Source organism: Moschus berezovskii, chromosome 16, assembly GCF_049115385.1.
Source record: "Moschus berezovskii isolate FMDL1 chromosome 16, NW_MosBer_1.0, whole genome shotgun sequence".
Lineage (NCBI taxonomy): Eukaryota > Metazoa > Chordata > Mammalia > Artiodactyla > Moschidae > Moschus > Moschus berezovskii.
The window spans coordinates 54,214,213-54,239,245 of record NC_142475.1 but is presented as its reverse complement, the minus strand read 5'-3'; the positions used below and the strand labels follow the sequence as shown (position 1 = coordinate 54,239,245).

At 56.0% G+C, this 25,033-nt stretch overlaps 1 protein-coding gene across 4 annotated transcripts in view; it reads right to left on the bottom strand.

Moving 5' to 3' along the window:
• Positions 1–25,033, bottom strand: part of TRAPPC9 (trafficking protein particle complex subunit 9) — a 415,657-nt gene that overhangs the window by 99,376 nt on the left and 291,248 nt on the right. For all 4 annotated transcript variants that reach the window (XM_055431945.2, XM_055431946.2, XM_088844845.1 and 1 more), the window contains one exon: positions 12,616–12,768. In XM_055431945.2, coding sequence (XP_055287920.1) covers positions 12,616–12,768 — 153 coding nt within the window. The remainder of the gene's footprint in view (positions 1–12,615; positions 12,769–25,033) is intronic.

Below are 25,033 nucleotides of genomic sequence, written 5' to 3'. Positions count from 1 at the left end.
GCCAAGCTGAAGGCATCCAGGGCACTCAGGAGCCCTACCCACCTCTCCAGTCCTGCCACCACCCCCCAAGTCCTTCTTTGGCTACCTTGACCCTGTTTCCGTTCTTCCAAGATACCATGTGCTTTCTTGGAACTCCAGTCTCCACATTCTATGCTCTTTGCCTGGAAATGTTTTTCCCTGCCCTCTTCTGCCTCCTCACTATACTCATCCTTTAACTCTCATCTCAGACCTCACCTCCTCCAGGAAGGCTTCCCTGAGCTGTCTCTGCTCCGAAGGCCCTCAGCAACCCCACTATACGTGTGTGTCTCCCGTTGTCTGGCTTCACCCCTGGCCTGTCAGTAGTGCAAGGGCAGAGCCCTCCTGGTGGGGTCTGGACCAGTGCCCCAGTCACTGCGGCTGCTCCACGGACACGGATGACTAAGTGCACGCTAGCATGAGTCAGCACCCCAGGTAGGTGGGGCAGGGGCCACGTGTGTGTGCTCGCTTTTTTCTGTTTTCTCTCCTGACTCTCTAGGGGCTATTTTCACTTATATGAAATTAAGACTTCAGAATATGGCAGATTACTGCCTCTTGTTGAAAAAAAAAATCACGGCAGGCTTTTGAGGCTGATCACACATGGCGCTTCAAGAACAGAAATAGTGCCTGACGAACACAGCCAGGATGCAGAGCTCTGAAATGATTAGTTAGAAGAGCGAGTGAGCAAGTGAGTAATCACAAAGTTGCCAAGTGGCACTGGGGCTCTGGAAGCCATTCTAATAGCATATTTCCGTATTAATTTGCTTTCGGACACGAGCCATAAAATTATACAGCTGAGCTAATAAAGCCAATTACCTGCATGGGCATCCCCATCCCCTTCGGCCCCATAAGCCACCAAAACAGCCTTGTGTCTGAGCCTGGACCCATGAACACAACCCTGGCTGACCAGTCAGCTACCGAGACTTTAATCAGCCACTCTCACAGTCCGGATGACACTGTTATAGTGACGACAGTGGACATGGCAGCGGCTGCTCTTTCTTAAATACCCGGACGCTGGCGTTCGGGGCAAGAGGTCAAAAAAGAATGATGATGATGGATGACGGTAATTCCCATCACTACTTCTGCTGCAAAGAGAGTATTTCCAAAGTGAGTCCCATGAGGGAGGCCCAGTGCTAAGTGTTTCACATGGATCTTCTCAGTTTAAAAATACTCGCTATTTTCAAATTAAAACTTGAGAATGTGGTGGGTATAAGACAGGGACTATTATTTCCATCTCAGAGATTAAAAAAAAAAAAAAAACCCTCAGGCCCATGGGGATAAGGAGTAAAGAGAACACAGCTAAGAAGTGGCAGGACTGAGTCCGTCTCACCCTGGAGCCCATGATATGGCTCCTACTTTCAGACGGCTATAAACACTGCACTGACCCCTCACAGTAAACCTGGAAGCAGGAACCTGTGATTCCCACTTCATAAATGAGGGCGCTCAGTGCACAGGGCCTGGGCACAGCCAGGACCCTGTCTGCTCCCAGCAGGAGCGTGGCCAGCCTCCTTCCTCCAACCCAGAGGGCACTGTCCGTGGTGCTGAACAGCCTGACTTCCCTTTAAGCCCACTCCAGTGTTCTTGCCTGGAGAATCCCAGGGATGGCGGAGCCTGGTCGGCTGCCATCTATGGGGTCGCACAGAGTCGGACACGACTGAAGCAAGTTAGCAGCAGCAGCAGCAGTCACCTGGGAAGGGCTTCCCTTCTGGCTCCCTGGTGAAGACTCTGCCTGCAATATAGGATAGGCAGGTTCAATACCTGGGTCAGGAAGATCCCCTGGAGAAGAGCATGGCAACCCACTCCAGTATTCTTGCCTGGAGAATCCCATGTATGAAAGAGCCTGACAGGCTATGGTCCATGGGGTCACAAAAGAGTTGGACACAACTTAGTGACTAAAACAACAGTCACTTGGGAAACCGCAATTAAGATTTTAAGTCAGTGGATGTGTTCTTGTCCCCAGGATCTACTCCTGCAGCAGGGGGACTGTGGGCCACTGCTGGTGCCAGTCAGGCTTTGCAAGTCTCCAAGTCACACCCATGACCACAAACCCATCGACAAACCCTGTGCACCTGGAACACAAGAACTCCCAAGTGCCCTGCTCAGTTCACCCAATACACGTTCGTTCTGCCTCTGGGGCCTCCCACGGGCGACTTCTGGCTCTTCCAAGGAGCCACGCGGCCCCCTCACAGCGCCCTCTGCACCTGCAGCTTCCTGCCTCAGCCACAGCTGAATTCCCTGGAGCCACCTCAGTTCACTCCCACCTCTCAGAGGCAGGGAGCCGAGGGGCCCAGGCTGTCCCTTGCTCAGTTGAAACTTCCGCTGCTACCCTGTACTCAAATTTGCCAGGCTGATGAGCATGCAGCCCTCGAGTGGCCAGCATTGAGCGTTAGCAGGAGGACCACAGGCAACTGCTCAGTGCTGGCCTCCCTGCCCAACTCCCCGGGTAGCACCGGCCACCCCGGGCCATTTATGGCCACGACTGTTCCCGGACAAGGCTGCGGTGAGGGCCTGGGGCCAAGGCCAGGCTTCCCATCTCCAAGTCCCTAATTCAGAGCAGCAGGGCTGGGAGGCTGTAAATGTCAACTGAATGAAAGTTTCTCCAGGAGCGATGCAGCGGCTGGAAGCGATGATGACGCTGGGCCATAGCTTATCCACCACTCACTGATGCACCCCCGGGTTAGGGAGCCCCACACTGAGGGCCCTGGCTGTGGGCACGTGATCCCAGGCCAGGACAGCCGGCCTGCACCTTGCGCCCCTCCCCCACCAGCGAGAGGCAGAGGATGCGACTTTGGAGACACAGAGGTAGCACGGAGGTGGCAGAAGTGGCGCAGCCCAGCTCTCCGATGGCAGCATCTCTCAGCCACTTCTTCAAGCCTAAAATCTGCTAGAAGAGAAAGGCTTACATGCTTCAAAACCAGAAAACAAGTAACAACCAAGACACCAGCACTGGGGAAGGATGACTCCCCGGCTCAGAGAGGCCTTGTTCCATGTCCCTCACACACGAGGCTCAGAGTGGGGCCCCCACTCCAGTTCCCCAGTATACCCACAGAGTGCAGATGGGCTCAGGCAGCCCGCAGCCCAATGGGAACCCCAACGCTCGCGGCTTCTCCACTTCAACTCCACACCCTTCAGAGGCCTGGCCGAGAACCAAGGAGCAGGAGGGAGCGTGTGGGGCAGACCTGTACACCCTGGCCTCACAGGCCCTCCCGCCTCACTTCCAGGAGCGGAGGGTGCGATCCTGCAGTAGGGACGTCATGGATGCCCCAAGCCAAACCAGGGGGCAGAGACAGGGGGAGGTGGTCATTCCAGCCTCCTAAACCAAGTGCAACTACACTGCCCCTAGCTGGAAACCTTTCAAGCACCCTAGGGATAAAATCCCAACTCTCATACAGGCTACACAACTTCTCCACAGGTTTTTTCAGGCTGACCTCTCCCCCGCAGACCTGGAGGCCTCGGTGTGCACCCGCCAAGCCGAACCACTGGGACCGGTGACAACAGACGGGCTGTTTGCTGCCTCGGGGCCCTGACTCCCGCACCCCCCAGCCTGAAACCCTCTTTGGCCTTGGCCTCCTGGTGACCACCACCCATCTCAAGCTTGAACTTCACTTCATCTGGGACATCCTCTACAATCCACCCCCACCCAAGCAATCACCCCAGTCAGACCACTATGAGTGGACGCTGCGCTTGCACCCAGGGTGTGCATGTGCCCCCAAGAGCCTTCCTGCCAGTGGGCGGGCCTGGATCCACGCCTGCATGTCAATACCTATGATGTGGGCTACAGTAGCTGCTGGGGATGAAAAGACTGATTAAGGTGAGGTCCTCCCTACTGTAAGAGGCCCCGTCTATCATACAAGGATCATATCTTAGGGTTATTAGTGACCTGTCATTGTTAGTTACACCTATCCTATATCTGTGCAGAGTTGCTTTGTTTACAAATGTCTCCACATATGTTGTCTTGGTTAATCTTCTGTGTGTCATGGGAACCATGGATGTGTGTGTGTGTGTTGTCATTAAGTCCTATCTGACTCTTTGTGACTGTTGCCCACCAGGCTCCTCTGTCCATGGGAGTTTTCCAGGCAAGAATACTGGGGGTGGGGGGATGGTTGCCACTTCCTTCTTTAGGGGATCTTCCCAATCCAGGGGCTGAATTTGTGTCTCCTGCGTCTCCTGCATTAGCAAGCGGATTCTTCACCTCGGAGCCACCAGGGAAGCCCGGGGACAATGGCTATTTTCGTCCAAATCTTGGAAAAACAGCTCCAGAGGCAAGGAAGGTGCAGGAACTTAATAAAATATCCTCCCTCTCATTTTCTGCCAGCCCATTAGCAGTGAAACATTCGGTCACGGGCTACAGAGGTCCCCTCAAAACTATGGAGCAGTTTCTGAGATCCTGCCTGTGCGTATGGGACTGAAGTTTACCACGAGCCAGTCTGACACTCTAGAAAAACAACTGTTCGTTCCATCAGCTCCTCCTGTGGGGAAGGTGCAGCCAGTGGGTGGAGGCCTGGGTCTCTCCCAAGAGAGGGAAGCACCGGACTCTGAACACCTGGCCGTTACACATGGTCCACAGAGACCAGCCCTCAAGAGCAGCTGATGCAGCCGTCTCCACACTGGCTCTGAGATGAGGATCCCAGAGTGGGGAGCCCCGTGGGAAGCAGGCCTGCACCTCGCCCCCCTCCCAGGAAGACACGCTGCCTGTGCCCCATGCACCTGCTCTGGAGAGACACCCATAGGTGCAGGGACTTAGCCCGCCGCACTTCAGCTCTGATGAATTAGCAAATTGTCATAACTAGGGATTACACTAAGGGAAAGATTGCTCTAGGTGATTAATGAGCCTTTTCCCCATGACTTTGTTTCCCGATTTGCATCGTGAACTTTGAGAATGCCGATGCCAGGTGTTCTCGTCCCAGCAAGGGCGCCGCTGGCATCTGGGCTCAGCTCCCTGGGTGGCCCATGAACTGCTGGGGAGAGTCTGAAAGTGATTCAGGGTCGTGGTCTTGCTGAGAGAGGAGATGGGAGTCTCGGGGCAGAGGGCTGGCGAAAAGGAGGGAGCCCTGCAGTCAGCAGCGTGCCTAAGGGATGCTTGTCTCTCTGGCTTCATCTGGAAGATGGGGACAATCGGAGGCCATCGTAGCAGAGACCAGGCACCTTCTGTTCTTCTTCCCAGCACAGAGCTGGCAAGAGTGCAGACTCTGGGCCAGACAGCCAGGCATGAGTCCCAGCTCCACCGCTTACTAGCCGGTGACCCGGCACAAGGTAGGCCACCTCACAGGACCGAGGTTCTCTCATCTTGGAATGTGGATAAAGACCGCTTCACTGGGTTTCTGTAAAAATTGAGTAAATCTGTGTAAACTGCTCAGAACAGTGCTGGCATCTAGTAAGGGCCATACGCGTATTAGCTATTCCTTAAGCTCCGTAAGCAATTTTATGCTGTTAGATGCTCACAATCATCGTCACACTGCAAGCACACAGAACGTGTACAAGCCCAACAGGTGGCCAGTCACACAGGCACAGGGTGCGCGGATTCACGAGCCTGTTCAGGCACACACAGGGAACTCCTCTGTGCACTCCAGGGCGGGAGCCATCCCCACTCTCCTGGCCAGCCAAACCTCACAGCCATGCACTCCCTCCCTGCGCCTAACCCTGGTTCCTTTCAGAGTTACTTCTAGGCGTGCATATCTGGATTGGAGGTGGGGGTGTCAAGGATCAAACATGTGTCCCTGCCACGTCCCTCCTACCATCCGCTGAAGGCTAAGCAGCTAGGGCAACTTTACAGCCTCAAAGGAAGGTCAGGAGCGGCGCTTCTCTCTGGCTGGCCTGGCGTCCCCACAACAAGGATCAAGCCTCTGAAGCCATGATCGCCCACAGCCATAAACACCGATTCCCTTAGGACAGAGACATGATTCAAGGCCGCACCTGACTGAAGACGATCAAGGAATCGGCTGTGCTGAGGACAGGAACTGCCTGTTTTAGAATCCATTCAGACAAAACTGTCTCTCCTAACGTGACTAGTAGGAAAACCTAGTGCACTGTTTTAAAGGAGTCTTCTCTAAAAATACCTAATTTCTCTTGGGCGACGAGAAGACAGAGCTCGGATAAAAGCATCTGTGAGAGTTAGCTAGGAGCCAATTAGGGAGGCTGCAAACAGCTTAACCTTCCTGCGTCTTTATTTATCATAAATACTTATCATTTATTTATTTGGCTGCACTTGGGTCTTAGTTGCAGCATGCGAGATCTTCAGTTGCGTCATGTGGGATATAGTTCCCTGACCAGGGATTGAACCTGGGCCCCTTGCTTTGGGAATTCAGAGTCTTAGCCGCTGGACCACCAGGTAAGTCTCATCTGCCTCTGTCTTTAAAGGAAGGAGGGCTCAGTTACTGACGAGTTTTCCTCACTGGTGGGAACACTGTCTTGGAAAGGGAGAAGCTGGGTGTGGCTGCCAGGTCACCTGTCCTGGTGATGACCAACCACACCAAAGACACTGTGCTTAGAGTCACATAGGGTTGGGATTGTTGTTCAGTTGCTACGTCATGTCCGACTCTCTTTGACCCCATGGACTGCGACACACCAGGATCCTCTCTCCTCCACTGTCTCCTGGAGTTTGCTCAGATCCATGTCCATTGAGCCAGTGATGCCACCCAACCATCTCATCCTCTGTCGTCCCCTTCTGTCTTCAATCTTTCCCAGCATCAGGGTCTTTTCCAATGAGTCAGTTCGTCACATCAGGTGGCCAAAGTATTGGAGCTTCAACATCAGTCCTTGCAATGAATATTCAGGGTTAATTTCCTTTAGGACGGACTAGTAAAAACTGATTTCAAATGTCAAAGCCACTGTTGAGCTTCTGGGACTTATAGAGGGTGACCAAACATGGCCACCATCAGCGGCATGGCCTGGGGCCAGCCCCGAGAAGACAGCCCCTCTGGGCACACGGCCCTGCTCCATACACCTCTGCTTCCCATTACTTAAGCCTACGTGCCCTGAGAATCCCACAGAGGCATTCCAGCCCCTCATCTGCTACTGATTCTTAGGCACCTGAAGTCCAGTTTGCCACTGGGCTCCTTCAGTCTCCGCCTTGCCCTCAAGCAGCCAGATGGTTACAAATAACCTCTAGACAGAAGGCGGGAGACATGTGCTTATCAGCCCACCTGGCAGAGACCCAGACCAGATGGTCCAGGCCACCAGCCTCGTGGGGATCAGCAAAGCGGGCACCCAGGTCTTGTCAGAAAGCCTACCCGGGGTTGGATTCTGCTAGGTCAGCAGGCATCTCACCAACCCTGAAATGCTCTCTGAAGGAGGGTTTGCAACAAAACAGGAAAATGAGGAGGGGTGCTGACATCAAGCTTGCCCCAGCGCCTCCCACAGTTGCTTCCCTCACAGACTGTGCAGCGCTGCCCCCTGGAAAGGGAGCCAGGCTTCAGCTAGACAAGTCACGCTGGCTGCAAACTCCCTTCCTACGTTCACGACACATGGCACCGTGCAAGCAAGCTGGTGACCGTTCGGCTGCATCAGTGAAACTGAAACCATCCATTCACCAAATGGTCCCCATCTCTCCGTGCTAAGGATTACACATGGCACTGGGGTGGGCAGGGAGTACACGCCCGGGCTCCATCGGGCAGAGTCCACTCCAGGCTGAGTTCTTGCTCACCACAGTGTCCTGGCGCTTGGCACAAACCCCAGCATGCGGAGGTCATCAGGGGACAGCTGCTGACAGGACCTGACCTCAAGAACTGCACAGCGTGGGAGACAGTCTTAGGAGGAGAAACTTTCCTGTGCTCGGAAGCACTATCCCAAACAGGAGTTGAGCACTGAGGGTTGCAGGGGCCCAGAGCGGGGCAGTTCCAGCTGGAGCTTGACGGGAGAGGGGGCAGAGAGGGCTCCAGAGAAGAGCAGATACATGAGGCCAATCATAAAGGGTGACCCACACCTGCGCCTGCATGATGCTTGTCTCTCCTCCTCTGAATGCCACGTGGAGAGTGAAGGAAGATACGGTCAGCTTCCAAACCTCCCAAACGAGATGCTCTGGGGGACCCCAATGCCGTTCAGGCACCCCTGGCAGACATGGAGGCAGGGATGCCAGGGGCCGGTCATGGGGGAGGCCTGGCCCAGCATCCTCCATCTGGGCGGAGCCTCACCTGGGGCCAGGGCCCTCCTGAGGAGAGCGGGAAGTCAGGGCTTCCTTCCTGGGTCAGGAAGCATGGCTGCGCCTCGAAGGTGGGGTGTCACTCCAGGCTGACCTCAGTCAACAGGAAAGAATGTGAGGTCTCGGATCCTGGCCGTCCAGCTCCGGGACACAGGTCAGGAGAGTTATTCACCTTCCAGAATTTGAGTATTTATTTTTTAAAAGGGGTAGGTACTACCCAGCTTATAGGCTTTAAGAAAAATGCTAGTATCCTGTCCAGCACTAGGTAGGGATCAGGTCTGGCTGCTATGCGGGAGACCCGGCTTCAATACCTGGATCAAGAAGATCCCCTGGAGAAGGAAATGGCAACCCACTCGAATATTCTTGCCTGGAGAATCCCATGGACAGAGAAGCCCGGCCGGCTACAGTCCATGGGGTCGCAGAGAAATCGGACACGACTAAGCAACCAACACTTTCACTTTCCCAGGGGATCAGAAGGATGGGTATAATGGTTAGGACTGATCCCAACAGTGGCCCCAAAGCATATGTCCACCCTGGGCTGCCATCACCACCCTCACCGGATGAGGAGGAAAGGGGAGCAGAGAGGTCAGGCTGAGGCCCAGGGACGGGGGCAGGCAGGTAGACGGGAGCGCCCGCTGGTCGGCGTCTGCCCTGCTGCCCGATGTCCCTTCCCCAGCCCCGTGGACAACACACTGAGCGACTCGACACATGGGAGCTGCACACGTGGCAATTTTCACAGCAGTGGTGATAACGGAAATGATACACAAGGCTTCAGAAAAGAGAGAGGGATCATAAATCTAAAAGAGCAGTATTCAACGTTAGCTCACTTGCCTGGGCCCAGGGCCAGCGTGTGAACCGCCAAACCAGTGAGCTTCAGGGCTGAAAACCCCGTGAGGCTCCCAGCGCTCACGGCCCCCGATGGCTGACTGCCCCCTACCCCTGACTCCACATGAGGCCACCCTGTCCCCGCAAAGGGTGGTCTCCCGACAATGCCCCAGGCAGCCTGTGGGGACCCTTGGGCCACGCTGGCTCTTGGCCAGTCAGCAGGCTCCAGGCTCCGTACGGGAAAGCCTGTTCTGGACCTGCAGCAGCCAAGCGGTGGGGTGGGGGGGGCGTGGGATAGAGTTTGGGGCTGGAAGATGCAAACTATCATACAGAGGACAGATAAGCAAGAAGGTCCTCCTGTTCAACACAGGGAACTGTATGCGGTGTCCTGGGGTAAACTAGAATGGAAAAGATACAAGAAAAAAATGTATATATGGATATACCTGAGTCACTTTGCTCTACAGCAAAATGATCAGAGATTAATCTACAGAGATTAAACGTGACATTGCAGATCAACTAGACTTCAGCAAAAATTAAAAAAAAAAAAAAAAATAAGCACTGACGCCTGCCCTGCATGTTTCACAGAGCAGGGGTGCGGTCAGACGAAGCAGGGCTGGGGTTTCCTGGGTGTGATGGACAACGCCTCCTCTCCACCCCCAACCCCGGCCTTTGGGAGCCCAGGCACTCAGGCTGCTGGGGGCAGGACATGGAGGAGGCGGCCCCAGAGCTTGACCTTTGCCTTTGGGAGCAGGGAGGGGAGTAGGAGAGGGGGAGAAAGGCAGGTAGGCAGGCCAGCCCGACTCCTCAGCACTGTCTGGGCAACCCGCTGCCCCAGCCTGCATGCTGTACAACTCGCCCAGGCAGGTCAGCCCCACCCACAGGAAAGCTCCGTCTTACCCTACGGGGGCTGCACCATGAGCGCCCACCTCTGCGTCTGCCCGCCCCCAGGCAGGGGGTGTAGAAACAAGGCACACAGGTGTGAGCCGGGCACAGGGAGCGGCTCCTGGTGTCCCCGCAGCTTGTCCGGACACAGCGGGTGTTCTCTAGACAGGTGCGCACACACCTACCGCATGAGCCATGGTTCCTTTAAAACGCGTCTAGCCAGCTGCACACGCTTACACATGGGCCATTTTTATCACCGTGGATGGGTGTCAAATTAGGCTCGACTTTTTTATGAAGTCTAAATATTGAGAAAATATCAAAAGGCATAATGAAATAATTAGGCAATTCCATCTTTGGTCTTTCCATCTGCTTGGATTTAGGTTTACAAGAGCAAAAGTCTGCTCTTCGTCCCATGCCAGATGTCGTTACCAGACAGGAGGGGAGCAGAGAGGGAAGAGATGTCCGCAATGTTAATTCTCTTCACTCGAATTCGCCTATGGGGACGGCCTTCCAAACAGTAAAGCTAGGAGACAGGTGTGCCTGGCACCTGGTGGGCATCCAATAAGGATTTGCTTGTGTGAATTATTAATTGAAACGCAAAATAGGGAAGTCAGCTTCTTTAAAGAATCAAGGCTGAAAGGAGAGAAACCCCAAAACATTTCAGTACATTTTCAATAAAACAATATGAGCATTTTGATGGTCACCATAATCCTACTAGGAGGCAAGGGCCACGGGCCCAAGCGTGGCTGAGGGTTCAGTACCAGCTCCCCTCGTTTCTCTGCAGGAACGCGGAGGCAGCTGCATCAGCAAGATGGACCAGACGCGCCCTGGGAGCTGAGGGGCGGGCGCCCAGGACCAGGTGGGCCCCCGGAGGCAGCGCCCAGGAAGCCATGCTTGCAGGTGCTGCTGTGTGTCCCGGCCCCCAGCAAGGCCCAGACTCTGTGAGTCCCGTGATGAGACCCCCTTCCCTCTGAGTCCCCCAAGCACACAGTGCCCTCCTCACCGGGTGCAGGCTGGATCACCCCCAGCCCAGTGGGCCAGGCTCTGCAGGAGTTCCTGGGGGAAGCTAAGGCTCTGAGAAGGGGCTTGGCCCCCCTGTTCACATGAGGACCCCACATAGAAGGTGTGAAGCCTCCACAGCCCAGGGGGGCCTCTCCTGGCTCAAGCATCAGGACACAGACACCAGGGCTGAATGCTGACTGCCTCCTTCCTCCCTGCGCCTCCATCCCCTCAAAGGGTCAGGAGCGCTTTCAGGGCCCCCCAGTGGGGGCCAGGTCCAGCAGGTGAGCGCAGCTCTGGTCATCCCGCCCAAGCAGGTCCTCGGCCGGACTCAGGCTGAGTTGGCCCTGCTCACTCAAACGTGCCAGCTGACTGACTCTGACTCTGCTGAGACGTGGGGCACCTCGGGAAGGGCAATGCTGTGGTCCTGGCCATTTTACTTCTCTCTGCACAGGAGATAAACGTCTAACCCCACAACGTGCACCTGGCTCCCTCCATGAGTCCCCGGACGCTCTATTTTTAGCGTCTGGTTCCCAAGCCATCCATCTATATCGCTTTTTCACAAGATTCTTGGAGACAGAGGTCTGGTCTCCCAAGCCCAAATTCATGTGAGCTGGCGTGAAGGAAGTGGACTCGGTCCTGGAAACCATGCCTCCTGCAGCCTAAGGATGTTTCCAGAAACCAGGAAGATGGTCTGGAATGATCTGAGACCATATGACAGGCCACGGCCAGCCCATTTTCACAGAATCAGTGTGTGAAAGAGATACCAAGAAATAACAGACAGTCCCCTCAGAGTTGCCTCTTCCTGGGAAGATGCTCTAAGAGAAGCATCCTCTCGCATTCTGAGCACTATAAGGCATTTTCCACCCTTGTCCCCTTGATGAGCTTCTACTTATCCTTAAAAAGCCCATGCTAATGTCACCTCCTCTGTGAAGCCTTCCCTGATTGCCCTGCACCCAGCAGCTCCATCCTCTGATGAAGCACTTGGTCCAACGCTCTGCTCCTGTTGTTGCTGTTTAGTCCATAAGTCATGTCCAACTCTTGCGACCCCATGGACTGCAGCACGCCAGGCTCCTCTGTCCATGGGATTTGCCGTGCATCTAATCCTCAGATGACTGCCACCCCTTTCAAGACCATGCAACCACGTGAGGCCTCATCTCTGCAGCTCTACGTCTCAGGTGGCTCACCGTACACCTGACCCAAAGCAGGCACTCGGTGAAGACTGCTGAAGAAACACAGAACCAAGGGGACCTGGGGTTTTTCCAGATTCCCACTCATCCAACTGAGAGTCAACCATGAGCCAGGCATTGCTCTGAGGCTCAGGGCAGGGCCAGCGGTTTTAAGAATCTGAGCTTTATAACACAGTCCTCCTAAACTGCTCCCATCCCAGGGTTTTCAAAATGGCATCTCTGTGCCTTGCTGAGCTGTTCAACCCAACTTCAGTTTCCCTGACAACTGCACCCCTGCATCCAACCATTAGTGAGTGGAAGACCTACGGCCCAGCCGTGACAGGTAGCCGTTAGCACTTGTCACTGACACAGGTCTAAATGCTGAGGAGAAGCAGGTGACCAAGTCGAGAGCAGCCCCACCCCAAGCAGGCCCTTCCTCATCTTCCCTCCCGGGGCCCTGGACCTGGTGAAGGTGAGAAGATGTCTGCCCTCTGTCCCGATCTCCCTGCCAGGCCACTCCTGAGTTACCTGTGCCCAGCGTCCACTACCAGACCCCTCTGGACTCCTCAGGTCTGGGAAAAGGATATGATGGTCCAGCGGATGTCCAGCTTGCTGTTGATCTCCAGGCCTCGGGCTTCCTGCCTCTCCTCCTCCAGTTGTTTTGAATTTGCAAACTGCCCCTTATCCGCAGGGGATTCTGGAAAACTCTCGAAGTTGAACTTGTCCACTTGAATGGCCATTCTAAGAGAAGGGGAAACACAGCAGAGGACGAATCAGGAGGGCAATCTCTTCTGAGGGCTCTTGGGGAGTCAGCACAGGCCAGCATGGGGCAGAATGAATCACTATCGTAGCAGTTCATAACGGGTTCACGCCACAAAAATGAAATAACTGCCTCCCAGGGTAGCACTGGCGTCAGAGCTGGTTCAACACAGCTTAGCACCAAAGACCGGGTCAGGAGTCCAACCCCAGAAAGAAATCTGGATCCTGGAACAGGATAAAGCGGACAGGAACCAAAGGGAAAATCACAGAGAGGGCTGGCAATTATTCAGCCCCGAGGCCCCAAGAGCCCAGTGGGAACTGCAGACTCAACACAAAGCCCTGCCTGTCACCTCAAACTTCATCCTCCGCCAGACTGGCTTGTTCACACACGCCATGCCCAGCCAGCCACACGGCACCCCACCCACCGCATAGCACCCTGCCTGCCCACTTGCAGCCCCCGTGCCCAGGACCTCCCCCACCTTCAGGTTTCTGCCCAAGTCTCACACCTGCAGTGCCCACACTCTCAACCCTCGGGCAATTTCCATGCCACGACTCAGCCTCTGTGCCCGTGGCTCCCCACGTGGGAATGCCCCTCGCCTGACCCGTGGCACAGCTGGAGTCTTCCATCCCTCAGATCAGCGCTGAAAGGCCTTCCCAGACCCTCTCCACGCAGCTCACTCTCACTTGCCCTCACCTTCTCCGGGCAGTATTCAATCTGCTTCTGCTACATCATGTACCACGAGCTGCAAGTATTTGCTTCTGGATTTGTGAGCTGTCTATCAATCCTATCAGAATTCAGCTCCCTGAGGGCAAGGATCCTCTTGTCTTGTTTAGCAGTGTTTCCCGGGACCAGAGTTGTGCCTCCCTGGCACACTGCAGGAACCAGTTCAAAGAAGAACAGTGAATTAAGATCCTTCCCTAATACCCTAAAGGAAATCAACCCTGAATATGCATTGGAAGGACTGATGCTGAACCTGAAACTCCAATACTTTGGTGACGTGTTGCAAAGAGCTGACTCCCTGGGAAAAGACCCTGATGCTTGGAAAAACTGAGGGCAGGAGAAGGGGGCTACAGAGGATGAGATGGTTGGATGGCATCACCGGCCCAATGGACATGAGTGAGCAAACTCCAGGAGACAGTGAAGGACAGGGAAGCCTGCTGTGCAGCAGTTTCATGGAGTGACAGAGTCAGACGTGACTGAGCGACTAAACAACAACACCCAGGCCACTGCTGCCTGCCACCATACGTGCATCCACGTTCAGCTGTGTCTCCTGGTGAGACGCCACCTGGTCTGTAGGAGGCGGTCGGGCTCTAACCGCCTGCTGCCTCCCCTCCTTTGACCATGGTCCTGACACGCACACAGCCGGGAGCTGGCTGGGTCTCACTGATGCTTGAAATCCTACCTGTTGGCACAGAGTAGGTACTCAACAAAAACGTGCCACATGGAGGGATGCAGAGAGAAGGGGAAAAAGGGCGGCTCCGTCGTGTCAGGCCCGCACGATGCCTGCCAGTCGACAGACAACAGTAGGCATTTTCTTTTAATTCATAGCCTGTGCTGTGGCCAAAATACTCCCCTGAACTCCAGCAGGCACTAATGCTCCTTTGGAGATTTCTGTCTTTAACAAGCAGGAGCTGGTATTCAGGGCATGTACGTAGCAAAGGAAAGCTAAGGAAGAGGCCTTGAGCGCCTGGAAAGAACTATTGGGACACTGGTCAATGTGCAGGGTTTGGCCAAGAGCGTGACGGTGGAGGGTTGGCTGCCCCAGAGTCAGAGGCACTTTAGCGTAAGCACAGAAACAGTGCACTTCAGGGCAAGGACCACACTCAAAACATTACCTTTATACCATTCTCTTCTGACTACAGAAGTAGACAGGCTTACTGTAAAAAGCCAGAAAACAGAGAACGGCATACCGAAGAAACAGTACTCAGAATCTCACACTCCTACAGTTGATATATTGATTCTACAGTCTTTTTTTCCTAAGCGTTCGTATTTTAATGTAACAAATCATTATATAAGTGTATGTATAAGTCATAAAAGTGTTAAACATATGCATACACAGATACATACACACACATAAGTTTAAGACTCGCTTTATTCTTTTAATATGAGATGAACAATTCCACATCGTTAAAGATTAGTCTGCAGAATATTCTGTCACATGGCTGTATCATAATTTTACCAGTTCCCCTATTTTTCATACTCTCAGGTATTTTGCATTCTTTAAAAAAAAAATGGTGAAAAAAAACCATAACCACCATCTTTGTGCTTAAATTTCCTCGCCCCATTTACGGCTGTCCGTGAGATTCCATCTTTAGAGGTGGAATTACCGATGTGGGAGTATGAAAGTCTTTTAGGCTCAGAGGCGGGGAACAAGTCCCTTCCCAAGGAGGTTCTCCCTGAGCACGTGCCCTCAACAGAGCCAGGGGGTGGGGGACGGCCCTCTCCGCACCCTGGCCGATACTGACGATGATCGATTTTCAAATCTATGCCAGTAAGAAGCAAACTACTGCTTCACTGATGTTTCAGTCTGCAGGTCTGAACTACTCCTGAGGCTGAACGCTTCTTCAGGAGTTGCCCAGTCGTCTCTTTCTTCCCTGTGGGTATAGCTGGAGTGCCTCGAATTCCCACCGAGCAGAACTGCTTCCTACTTACTCCTCGCTTCCAAGGTGGCCTGAAGCGAACTAGTGCTCTCTTCAAACCAAACGTCAGAACACACCCTAAGTCTCACTAAAGGGGCCAAACTCAGTCTCCTCATCTGGCAACTCAAAAGGAACCAGTAACTGTCACCTGGCAGGCAGGTGTGGACACGTCCCAACACCCGGCTCTCTTCTGGCCAAATGCAAAGTAGAAAGAGAGGCCCACTCTTAGAAGACTTGTGATCAGAACAGATCAGAATGCACACTGACCACTGGGATTATAATTGTGTGACTGCCTAGGCCAGCGGGGCGGGAGCAGTGGGGTGGGGGGAGGCTCTTTCAAACAATTTCTGACTGAGTCTAAGCATCACATTACATCACCCACCGCCACCCTTAAGAAATGCACAGCCAGGTGTGCCCACAAAACAGGAGAGGGGGGGAAAAATGAAATGCAGCAAACACTCATCTCGTGCCCAGCCCGGGCTAGGTGTTTTAAATACACATTCATCTTTTTATGACGGCGGCCTCAGAATGCTGTGATGTGCTTCCTTTCACAGATGCGATGAAGCTCTGTGAGCGAAAGCCACCTGCCCAAAGGCACAGAGCTGGCAGCCCCACTGGGAGCCTGCGCTCAGACAGGGACGCCCTGATTCTTGCTTTCTCTGGCTCTCCCCTGCTTAGGCCGAGGACCTAGAAGGAAATGACCTTTGCTCCTCTGGTTTCTGAGCTGGTGGAGGACACAGACTGCTGACAGCAGAGCCTGCCAGCCGCGGGACCCACCCCACTCCCCAAGTTCCAGCATCACTCCTCCTCCAGCAGCCCCAGGGCACACCGTGCAGCCAACGCCTCAAAGGCGGCACCCTCCTTCTGCACAGATGATGGAACTGAGGTACCAGAGGCTGAGTGACTTGCCTGGGGGCACCCAGCCTAGACTCCTGAGCCAGGGTGGCAACTCTGGGACCCGAGGACTATGCTACATCTCTGTCGACCTGGACCTTGGGCACAGCACTGAGCCTCACCACCCTCCTCCTTCACGCCTCCAGGAGGGGGCTAGAAGCCAGGCCCGGGCACACACAGCATCCCATACATGGAGGCGGGGAGGCTGAGGGGCCAGGCAGTTAAGGAAGTGACCCGAGCTGCTCACGCAAGAGCTTCGGACCCGAATGCGGTTCAGACACTGACCCAGCATCCCGGCGCATTCTGCAGCCTCCTCTCCAGACAGTCCCCACCACTATTCGATTCTGTTCATCTCTGCCGAGTTGGAGGGAAATAAAACTAATACTACTATGGAATGCCAATTTTCATGTTTAATTTTATGGCCAAATGTGACAATAATAGTTAAGAGTTGGCACTAAAAAAAGGTACTGTGATTTCTGAAGAGTCTATAAAAAAAGTGGTGGTTTAAAAAAAAAAAATACCATATCATATGATTCAGCCTTTGAACAGCTGATAACCTTGCCAGGAAAGTCATAATGATGACATTTAAATACAAATCAACGAGTCGGATTTAGAAGGACTATCCATGTATAATTAAATTGAACTTTCATTGGGAGATAACTGATAGTTATAAGACGGTATTCTAAATTTATGTAGTGCATCCTTTGGGAGTCTGTTTGACTATGCAGAACACCAGCCTAGTCTCTGGTTTACAATGAAGTACTAGCCAAGTGGAAGGGAGGAGGCCGGCCTTCCGGAGTCATTCATCCTCAATGAGAAGAACCTGGGGCAGACAGGAAAACAGCATCAGCACTGACTCCTGGCTCACACCCAAGACAATCACTTTCTCCTTAAGCCTCGCAGATCAGTTACGGTTTCAAAGAACGGTTCCTTGTTATCATTTTTAATTGAAGAGAAAATACACCGTATTATAAGAATCAAAGCACCATCAGGGATCGCACCAAACATGAGACTGGCAGCACCCACGGGCGCCCAGCACCTGCCTCTCCGCCACTGTCTCCCTCCATCCTCAGGGCAGCCCTGTGGGATCACACCCACCACCTGCCCAAGACCACAGGGAGAGCAGACAGGGCAGAGGACTCCTAACCCGGCCTGGGGGTCCGCAGAGGCATCCCTGCCCCCCAAGCTCCAGGCACACACCTGGCAGATGCAGCTAAGTGCCAGGCACTGGACGGGGTCGGGGCAGCTCAGACATGGCGGGCGCCCGGGGGCCAGGGCTGCCCCTCTCGCTGCCTCCACCCAGGCTGGCGTCCACTTGGAGGGGGAAGGCTGAGCCAACGCCGGCGTCTGACAGGCCCCCGCCACCTTCGCTCTGTCTCGGGGTGCTCCGTTTGTCTGGGTCTCCAGTTCCTCACCTGTGAGGTAGTTGAGGGCCCGCCCACCTCTTGATGGGCTTTCTGTGAGTTCAGACAAGGCAAGGGCACGGGCTGGAGGGGCTGCCAGGCAGCCACAGCCTCTTGCTGCGGAGACAGCTTCTCCAAAGAGAGACTGCGTGGTGTGATCGCGGGCAAGGGGCCAGCCGGTTCTGCAGGAGGACAGGACCAGAGGTCCACGTGGCGCCCCGTCACACTCCCCCTGTGCAGGTGCCCCCTGGCCATCCACGTGGGGACCCCAGGGCCCGGCCCCCCCTTCCAGAGGGGTGAGCTGAGACCTCTTACCCACGAGGACCTGCTCGCCCGGGGCCCTCGCCTGAAAGGCTGCCCTGGCCAGTTCTCACGACTTCCTCCGGGGACCCTGACTCCACGGCACCCCCAGACCCATTCTCTCTGCATCCCACCCGCCTTCCAGGCTGGCCGGGGCACCTCCCTCTGTCACCATGCCCTGATATCCCCAGCGCCCTGTCCACCTCCTCCCTGACCCCCCTCTAGCCCACGGCTGCTTCCACCACAGCTGGACATGCAGCCTCCAAGTCCTTCCGTGAACCCAACACCTCCTGCGTAAAACTATGTGTTTATCCTGTGTTGGAGGACCACAAATGAAGCAACGCATCTCATTCCAGAGACGCCAGCTCTCCTGTGTCGCCAGTCATCTCAGCCAGAGTTTCGGTGGAAGCACAACCCCTCTCCTCGCATCTCTGAAGATGAACAACTACTTGGGAGCCTGTAAGTGGTGTACTCCGCACAGAAGACAGAGCTTAATAAAATGAGATTTACTCTTAATGCCATCAAGCTGCCGGCGGCCCCCCACAACCTGCGGGAAGCAGAGTGAGGGCTGGATCCCTGCTTCCCGGGGTCACCTTTAATTGATTTCTCTCTGCTCGGCCTCCTGCAGGAGAAGCCGTCCATCTAAGCAGGGCTGGCTGGCCCGCTGGATCCCTGCCATGCAGCGGGGAGGGGAGGAATGAACTCCCCAGCAGGCGGGGAGTTCAAGCCTGACTCTGCTCTTGATGGGACGTGGGGCCCAAGGCAGGTCACTGACAAGAGTCTCCTCCAGGACGGAAGACTCTGGACGGAGGAGCTGAGGCTCCGCAGCACCAGAGCTGGGTTCTGAGCCCGCCTTGGGCACCTGGGAGCCTGGCGGCCAGAGGCAGGTTAGGCAGGTGTCTCCAGGCCTCCGCTTCTTCACGTGTGAAATAAATCTGTGAGGCTGGGGTCAGTCAGGATTGTGGGGAACCTGGACCACCTGGCATATCATTGCTCAAAATTATAGCAATTATATGGGGGGGGGGGTGGTTAAAAAAATGTTGCTAGAATGGATTGAGGTCAAAACAGGAAGCATTTATAAAGGCGTTTTATGAAAAATAAAATGTAAGATAAATGCGAGGTGTTGGTATCTTACTTATTCTTTTCACTCTCCTGCGATCACAGAGAATGCTCCCCCAAGACCAATGTGCAAGCAAGCCGCTGTGTCTCAGCCCGCGTCCTCCATGGCACCCCGCTCCCGGAGGCCCCCCAGCGCCGGCCCAGCTTCCCGCATCCCCCCCTCCACTCCCTGCACTGCCCTGCTCACAGAGCCCACCCTGCCCCCCGCTCAGTGCAAGCTCGCCCCAGTCAGGGACCCCTCTTTGGGGAGCACCAGGAACCATGTCAGCAGTCCCCTGGACCTCTGGGTCTCTCAGGGCGAGCTTGGGGTTTCCTTCAACACTCCTCTCTGACGACTCTGGGGAGGTCTATACTGAGATCAAAAGACCAATCAGACGCTTTCCCAGAAGTCTGAAAGGCCTGGTTTCTGCCCAGCTCTGCCTTCTGCACCAGAGGCGCCTGTGACGGGTCACCCACTGGGAGCCCCTGCCCTGGGCAGCTGTGGGGGGGCCTGGGGCTTCCTGGGAGGGGACACACGTTAACCCCGGTGAGGACCCGGCCACAGGGCACCCTCAGGGTCTGTGCCCGCTCGCTGCCAACTGGAACAGGAAACGAGCTGCTTGCAAGTCCCAGCTCTTCCCCGCGGCCCATGCCCAGACCACGTGGGCTGGGGAAACCCCGAGGAGCTGGATTAGGGTGGCAGCCTCTGTAGGCTCAGCCAGGCCACAGCCGCCATGCAGCCTTAAGTGAAAAGCAGGCGTGTTGACACCCTCTCGGGCTCCTCTGAGTCCTCCGGAGTGACGTGCTGGCCAGGGAGGACCTCGGAGGCAGCAGCATCCCATCAGGTGCCCGCTTCTCTCCTATCACCCGTGCAGAGGTCGCGCCTGAACCTAAAGGCGAGGGTGCTGGCAGGGTCCTGGCCAGCAGCCCCATCACCCCAACCATGTCAGGGTCCTGAACAGCCGCTGCAGGTCAGTGTCTGCGCCTGAGGGACACAAGCTGCTGGGATGCTCACCGATGCCCCTTCGTTGCCTTACCCCATGGCTCCGCCCAGCATGCAAGGACAGGACGTGCTGAGGGCAGCCTTGGGGTTCAGCGGGGTGCTGCCCGGGTCAGACTCAGGGCGGATGTGGGACCAGCCACACCGGGAGGATGGTGCTCAGAGAGCGGCCAGCACATCACGGGCCTCATGCCCTGCTCGGCATACAGGGAGGTGGGTGAACCTGAAGCAGGGCCCCGCCCCGGGAGCTGCAGGATCCCGGGGGAGAATGGACCAGGGGGAGACGGGCTGGGAGGGCTGCGGTGAGTGTGCCAAGGGCCAGGACCCAAGGACCTCGGTGCAGTGCAGCCCAGAGGGGTGCCTGGCGCTGACCGTGCGCCCGAGGCTGCTCAGGCTGGGGGTCAGGCGGAGCGGGGGAGGGAGCCTCCCGCGTCCTCGGACCGTCACATGTGGCAAAGGGCACGACGTGGTGGAGCGCGAACCCTGCCAACTCCACACCCTGGACACCGGGCCAACTGCCCCAGGGGGACACCGGGCTGGCTGCTCGAGGGGCCCGGGAGGGATGCGGCTTGAGGGGTAAGCAGAGCCATCCCACGGAGGCTCACAGGGGACATCCCCTGCTCTGCTGGGCAGGTGGACCCACGCAGAAAGGGAGGTCAGAAGGGTGTTTTAAGAAGAGAGGGACATTTTTTGAAACACCAGAGGAGGTAGAGGAGAAGGAAGCCCCGGAGGGAGAAGTTTACTGAGAGTCTGCTCTTAGCACACACGCCACCCTTCCAGCTCACAGGCCTCACTGCCTTCACAGATCGGATGGGGAAACCGAGGCAGGGCGGTGGGGCTGGCAGCCAGGGGCCCCCTGTGTGCACAGAGCATCCGTAGGGGAGGCGCTGCACCTCCCGCCCAGGTGAAACCTGGCAGGGATGCTGCCTGGAAGCGAGAGCCCAGGGCCTGGGTCCAAGAGCCCAAAAGGAAGGAAGGCAGGCTTCCCCAGGGCCTCACGCTGGTCAGATAAGGGTGAGGGCTGTGGCAGAGGTGGGGGGTGGTCGAAACCCACTTGGCCAACAGCGGTGCAGAGCTTGCAAGCCCAGCCCCAGCTCTAAGGAGGTGAAGAGCAAGAGGGAAACAAACCCATCTCTGGCAGACTTTCCCCTGGCATGCTGCTGAAGAAGAACTCGGGAGAAATCCGTGGAAGTGTTTTGACATCTGGATTTAAGACAGACCACGGCAGTTTCCCTCATCAAGCTAATCAGAAGCACGAGAACCAACAGAGTTAAAGAACCCTAAAATAGCTTCTGTCGAACGGTTACAGATGGATCCGACAGTTATAGCCATCAGAACGCAGTGCGAGGATCCTGATACACTGCCAGTCTCAAAGGTAAATGAAAATATACTGTGTTTGCTGAAGGCCAACGGTCTTCAATTAGCCTCCAGGGAAATAAAAGTTCCCTTTGATAAAAATGCCCCTGTTAAGTGGAGCTGAACCTTCAAGACCATATGGAATCAGTGTCTGTGGACCAGGAATTCTATGTCGGGATGCAGATATCCTGCCTTCTACAGGACGTGTGCCTGCCCTTCCCTAACCTGGGGAACACAGAAGGGAGGGGCTCAGGTAGGGGCGGGGCATCCAGGGAGCATGTGCACCTGGGGGTCCCCTCACCACCGAGACCTTCCTGAGGGCAGGCTCTCTGCGGGGTTCTTGACAATCACCTCTCCCTCATTCTCACAACCAGCCTGCTGATAACTGCCACCACTGTCAGCATCTGAAGCCTGCAGAAGAGGCAGCTGGGGCTCCCTCGGCCGTGCGCGCGTGGCCTCAGAGGACAGAGGGGCAGGCACTCTGGGAGGCAGGGGGACGTGGCCCTGTGCCTGTGGAGCCCAGCCTCCTCCCCTCACACCCCGTCCAGGAAGGCTCACATGCGCCCAGCAGACGCCAACCAGTCTCCAGGGTGGGGTCCCGATGGCCATGAGTCTCCTCTGCTGGGCTCTGCTCTCCGGCCAGCAGCCAGGGTAGCCCCCGGGAAGTGTCCTGAACGCTGTAACCCTCATGTTTGTCACCTGTGTGATGAGCACGTGACTGAGCTAAACGAGGTGATTTGTGGATTAATCTGGACAACATTCTTCATAAGAAAGTCTTTCAGAATCCTAGTTCTTGCATCGCTATTATTACATGATTCCTTCCGCAAGGCACCCCAAACTGAAAGCAGGCCACCTCCCAGCTGCTCCCCTCCAGCATGTCTCACTTCCCATCTCCCCACATGCTGGGCCCATGACCCCCTTCCCCTGCCCTCCAGGCCTGGGCAGCACGCTGTGTGGACTGACCCTGCCCGCTCCCCGGCTCTAGTTTTGGCGACCTGATGACATGACTCTACCCCGGCCTCCCCTCAGCCCCCCACACCCCTCGCGCAGGACCCAGATCTCTACCCCGGCCTCCCGCTCAGACCCCCGCGCAGGACCCGGATCGCTACCCCGGGCTCCCACTCAGCCCCCCGCACCCCACGCACAGGATCCGGATCTCTACCCCGGCCTCCCACTCAGCCCCCCGCACCCCACACGCAGGACCCGGATCTCTACCCCGGCCTCCCCTCAGCCCTCCGCACCCCACGCGCAGGACCCGGATCTCTACCCCGGCCTCCACTCAGACCCCCGCACCCCACGCGCAGGACCCGGATCTCTACCCCAGCCTCCACTCAGACCCCCGCACCCCACGCGCAGGACATAGATCTCTACCCCGGCCTCCCGCTCAGCCCCCTGCACCCCACGCACAGGACCTGTATCTCTACCCCGGCCTCCCCTCAGCCCCCTGCACCCCATGTGCAGGACCCGGATCTCGGTGTACATCAGTGGCCTTGGTTCTGAAGGGCTGCTGCTTATCCAGAGAACAGAACTAGAAGTGGGAATGGTGAGCGTTGACGAAGCCTAAGAAAAGTGGATGCAAACACATGCTTGGTGTCCTGCCTAGTGGTTTCCTAGAGCTTCCAGAGATTTCTTTAGACAAAGGGGCCAAGGAGGTTTACCAGAAGGAAGGTATCAGCCAGGGGAGGGGGAGGCAGGGGGGCGGTGCTGGAGACAGGGAAGAGTCCTGATTGGAGGCTAGTGCGGTGGTCCTAATCCAAACCACACTTGCCATCAGAAAAGCGGAGAGTCTAAGGCACGGAATTCACAGAGGACTTTACATGTTGGAAAGTGCCCAGTTATCATCTGTGTGCAAATAGCACCAACAAATAGGGCACACACACAACGTATCTACAGACACTGAGATGTTATCGGGGGGTTCCCTGACGAAACAAAAACTGGAGTACATCTCCAGAAGGTCAGAATTCTTTCAGAGGCCTGGGTGCTGAGGAGCAATCCCTACCACGCACTGGCCCTCACCCTGGGCCGGGCGCTACACTCAGGCCGCCTGCTGAGCTGAGCTGAGCCCTCACTCCCACTTGACCCCAGGCAGCCCAAGTGCAGCACTGTCGCTCCTGTCTGTTCTAGTGGGGAAACTGAGGCTCAACAGCCACCCCCAGGCTCATGAGGGATGCCACGGTCAGGGGGCGAGGGTGGCAGCCCATGAGCTTCAGCCTAATGGAAGTCGAGGTGATGCTGGAGCAGGGAGGAAGTGGGGGACCGGGCCTTCACTCCAGAAACACCCACACGAGCTCTCATTACATCAACAACCAGCTCTTCTGATTAACCTCTTCACGTGACCACGCCAGAGCCGACAACAAGACAGCACCCCCCACCCCAGCCCCGACACCACAGAAAGGCCTCGGCGTGGATTTCTCCGTGGCCTGTCCAGGCACTGGGGACCATACCGGTCTCTGTGACTTGCTCTCGCAGGGGCTCCACCTACCTCCTGCTGCTGGCACCACAAAGATCTCGCCATCCCCACTCTGCGCCCACGCTACACACCGCGCTCTGCCCCCCAGCCCTCCCCCCCGGCTAAGCTCACCCTCGGCCCACCTCCCCTGGGGTCTCTGTGGTCCCCGCAGCCACCATGGAAAAGAGACCTGCCCATCCGACAGTGATCGGGGGGCAGACACAGCCTGCGACTCCTCGCCTCCCTGGAAGAAAATGCAGGCGCAACTAGGGGTACCCCCAGAAGCCTTTCGTGGGGCTGAAGCACTACCTCCCGGAGGCGGCCCTGAGCTGATTGATTTTAAGGCAGTGAAACACCTCCATCTTCTTAACAAACTGCCTCAACCATTACTAAGTCAGCTGACGTTAGTAAAAAGGTGCTTTAACATCTAATGACACGTTTCATCGATCCTGATCTAACCGTCCTACTTCCCAGACGCGATGAGGAAAGCAAACAGGAAGGGAAGGAGTTCAGATTTCCGCACACGTGTCCAGCTTGGGAAGGGCACCAGGGGGTGGCCAGCCTCTCACCCCCCAAGTCAGTGCAGGGGGCTAACGGGGCACTCGGGCCTCAGAGACACAGAGAACCGGGCTCGCGTCCCATCTCTGCCCATGTCGGGGCCGTCCCAGGAAACGATCTGGCCTTTTGCAGCCTTTTCTTGCTGTAAAAATGAGGACATAGAGGGCAACATTAGGGTGCAGTCAATGTTTAAAAGGTCCCGGGCCTTGTGCTGAGCAGCCAGGACGCTCTCCAGGCAGGAGGGCTTCCTGGAGACACAACACACCCCGCCAGCAACGGCACCCCCCTGGTGCTGACTGGGCTACAGGAAGCAGAGGGAACCGGGCGGGCACAGAGCATGCAAACTCCTCGGGAAGGTGTGCAGAGCCCCCACGGTCCAGGCCCATGCACCACCAGGCCTCAGCTGACTCACCAACGTGCCCCCTGCCCCTGGCTCTGCTGCACAGTCCGACTGCTTGGCCTTAGCCCAGCGCCAGGGTCCCACTCTGTGAAGCCCACTCTGACCTGTTCCCCCTCCTCCCCGTGAGAAGGGGACCCTCCCTACCCTGA